Source organism: Gadus chalcogrammus, chromosome 2 (genome assembly GCF_026213295.1).
Source record: "Gadus chalcogrammus isolate NIFS_2021 chromosome 2, NIFS_Gcha_1.0, whole genome shotgun sequence".
Lineage (NCBI taxonomy): Eukaryota > Metazoa > Chordata > Actinopteri > Gadiformes > Gadidae > Gadus > Gadus chalcogrammus.
In genome coordinates, this window is record NC_079413.1 from 12,885,675 (window position 1) to 12,888,587 (window position 2,913).

Here is a 2,913-nt window from a genome sequence, read left to right on the forward strand (position 1 = left end):
CTTCCGCCTGCTTCTCCGGGCTCCCGCTGCTCTGATTGACATCTGGCGGGACACTAGGAAGTAACTTTCATCAGCCTACAGATGTGACCTACAAGGAAGGCCAGATCTCGATATTCTACCCCTCCGCTCTCCAGTGTCGCCTGGGGCAGAGGCAGGGTAGGGAAGGGTAGGGTGGGGCGGGTTCCACTATTTTGGGTTCGGGGGAGGGTTCGAGTGGTGGGCAAGCTGCAGCTACAGGGTGTCAGTAGGCACCCTCAGGCTGCAAAGACCCCCCAGGCCGGGGGGTGACTAGAGAGGCTGGCCGGCACCTGCCCCGCCGCTAGCCGGGCCAGGATGAGGCGCTTTCTGAGCAGGAAGGGCCGCTTCTCTCTGCGCCAGAGCGTCAAGTCTGGCCCCCGGTGCGCCTCCAAGGACTTCTGTAAGTCTCTTACTTGTTCTGGTTCTTGTCCATGTTGTGTATCTTCTTGCTCCTATTCTTCTTCGACTTTTTCCTTACCTACCTCTCTATCTTCCTCTTAGTCTTCTTCCTCTTCCTCCTTTCTTATCAATCTCTCTCTTGTCATGCCGTCACACTTCCTTGTTGGGGAATATGACTCGAGACAAGGCAGCAGGGGGAGGGTTTATCTGGGTCGCTGGCGTTGTGTAGAAAAGCAAAGTCCCTTGAGTATTACATTTATCACTTTGTTTTGTCTCCGGGATTGGTTTGAGTCCTGGGGTCAAGAGGAAATATACTGCTGCTTCCTAGTCCGCAACCTGCTATTAATCTGCTGCCCTTTTCGATGGGAGCAATGGCGTTATTCAATTATTATGTTTTCACTATCAAGTGAGTCTAAAGACATGCAGCTCTACGAGGGTTTGTGACGGGAACCGGTAGACTAGAGGTTTCGTAAGGTATGTGTATGTGTCCCAATTCAGGTGACCTTTTGAACTACTGTTCATCCAGAGGACAGTCCATGAAGGGTAGAGCTAAATAATTTAGCTGACATTTTACATTTTGTTGAAATAAAAGCTTGAAAAGAGACCTGTTAAGTCAAGAGTTGAGCAACATAGAAATTAAATGATAAAAACGGGATTATAAACTAATTTATTGGCTTTCATGGCCTTCCGCTTCAAACCAAAGCTTGAATTCGATCTGCCTTACATTCCTTCACCTTCACCTCCCCCCACTGCCTTTCCATTGGTATCTAATCAGCATGTCTTCTTAGAATCTGTTCTTGTTAATAACTCATTTGTCAGTACAGAGCAGCACAAACCAATAATTGACTGTGCATTTTATTCTTTGTATGCCAGTCATACTATTTCAATATAATTCTGCATCCGGAAGTTGCCTTGTAAAGAATAATCCTTATTAAGCTAGTGGCCAATTTTGTGAGTTCGGTTGGTAAACATTCTAGAACCTTTAGAAACATTTTGCAAAAGTCAACAAAATATTTTTTTGTCCTACATTCCATTCCCATCCAGGTAGCCTGTAGAGTGAGTTTTGATTTAATTCATTTTTTTCCAAATTACTAGTCTCAGAAATGAGACTTTAGATTGAAATCAAATTTTTTGGTATCCCTTCTTGGCAATAGAAAACTCTGGTAAACTAAACCTTGCCATAGAAGGATGAAAGACCAGCTAAGACGTCCTGTCCTCACACCAATGTCCTCAGACAAAAGTGTCTTTAAACGCTTAAATTCAAACCTGTATAGTGGACTGGCCACTGTAGAAATAGGTTTGTGACATTTGTTCTTCTCATACCTAAATCTCACACTAATAAATTAGTTTATCTTTAGAAGAGCACATCCCAAAACAGGAAACTCCGCCCATTGCACCTTCTGGTGTCTAACCCCCCCCAAGCTATAGCATTGTTGAACATCTGGATCTGAAATTAACCCACACCCAACTTATTTGTATGACTGCTGGGTTTAAAGGTCTATGCAAGGGGGCTCTGGGCTTATTGGCTGAGTTAGGGTTATTGATGTCCTGAAGCAACTTCTTAGCTTGTGTTCAGACCAACAGGGATGACTCATTTTGTTTGTAGCACAATCCAAGAGGCACATGACTCGGTGGGACGCAGACAGGTGGCCTCCATAAGGCTGCGGCTCTTGGCCTCAGTGGACGTGATGGATGTGAAGCAGCAGAGATTAACTGGAGAGCTCTGGTAGTAGGGCGCCGGCGTCTCTCCTGCAGCAGAAGAATGAGGCCAGTGAGGACCAGGGGAGGGCCAGCAGATCAGCTATTGGGCCGCTAACGTTAACTCTTTACTCCAACCCCCCACACCCTCTTCCTCTCCCAACCCCACCCCCTCACCGTCCGCTGTCATGGCTGTCCGTCACCCGGCAACACATGTCTTGCATTGTCACTCTTTTCTTATTTTCAAGGTGAGATATTTTACTTTTGCCAGAAGTTTACTTTTGCCACAGTCCTTGAGGTGTCCTACTTTAAAATATAAATGGCCTGGCCTTCATTTCAGTGGCTGAATGAAGCAGCAAAACTGATCCTGCAATTTTAAATACAAAGTGCCTGTGTACAAATAACGTATACACGCCGAGTATAGTAATGAGTATAGTGGAGTTCTTGGACTAACTTTAGTATATCCATTGGGAGAAGTTTGGGTAAAAAGGCATTTTGCTTTTCACTGGCCATGATGAAGACAACATATGCAGCAAAACGTTTCAGTATCTAAAACTTTTAAGGGGCTGGCCACTATCTGCTAACACAACAAATAACGGTGATATTATTCTGTTAACATTGAACATTGAACATTTCTAACATCCATTAGAAATAGTTGTTAGGTTAGCTTTGCATCACTTCTCCTATACACTAATAAGTTAAAGGCTAACTATAACATGAATAAAGGGTTAACTATACAAATACAATTCTTGACATCTTTGTGTGTGTGTGTCTTGATCCCTCCAGACCTGGGCCTGC

General features: G+C 44.6%; 1 protein-coding gene across 1 annotated transcript in view; it reads left to right on the plus strand.

The window, feature by feature from the left end:
* Positions 1-333: 333 nt before the first annotated feature.
* The window catches only part of grid2ipa (glutamate receptor, ionotropic, delta 2 (Grid2) interacting protein, a), a 29,370-nt gene continuing 26,790 nt past the window's right edge, over positions 334-2,913 (plus strand). The window contains exons 1-2 of the mRNA XM_056605869.1: positions 334-418; positions 2,902-2,913. The exon at positions 2,902-2,913 is cut by the window's right edge and continues 242 nt beyond it. Of these exons, the coding sequence (XP_056461844.1) occupies positions 334-418; positions 2,902-2,913 (97 nt within the window). The remainder of the gene's footprint in view (positions 419-2,901) is intronic.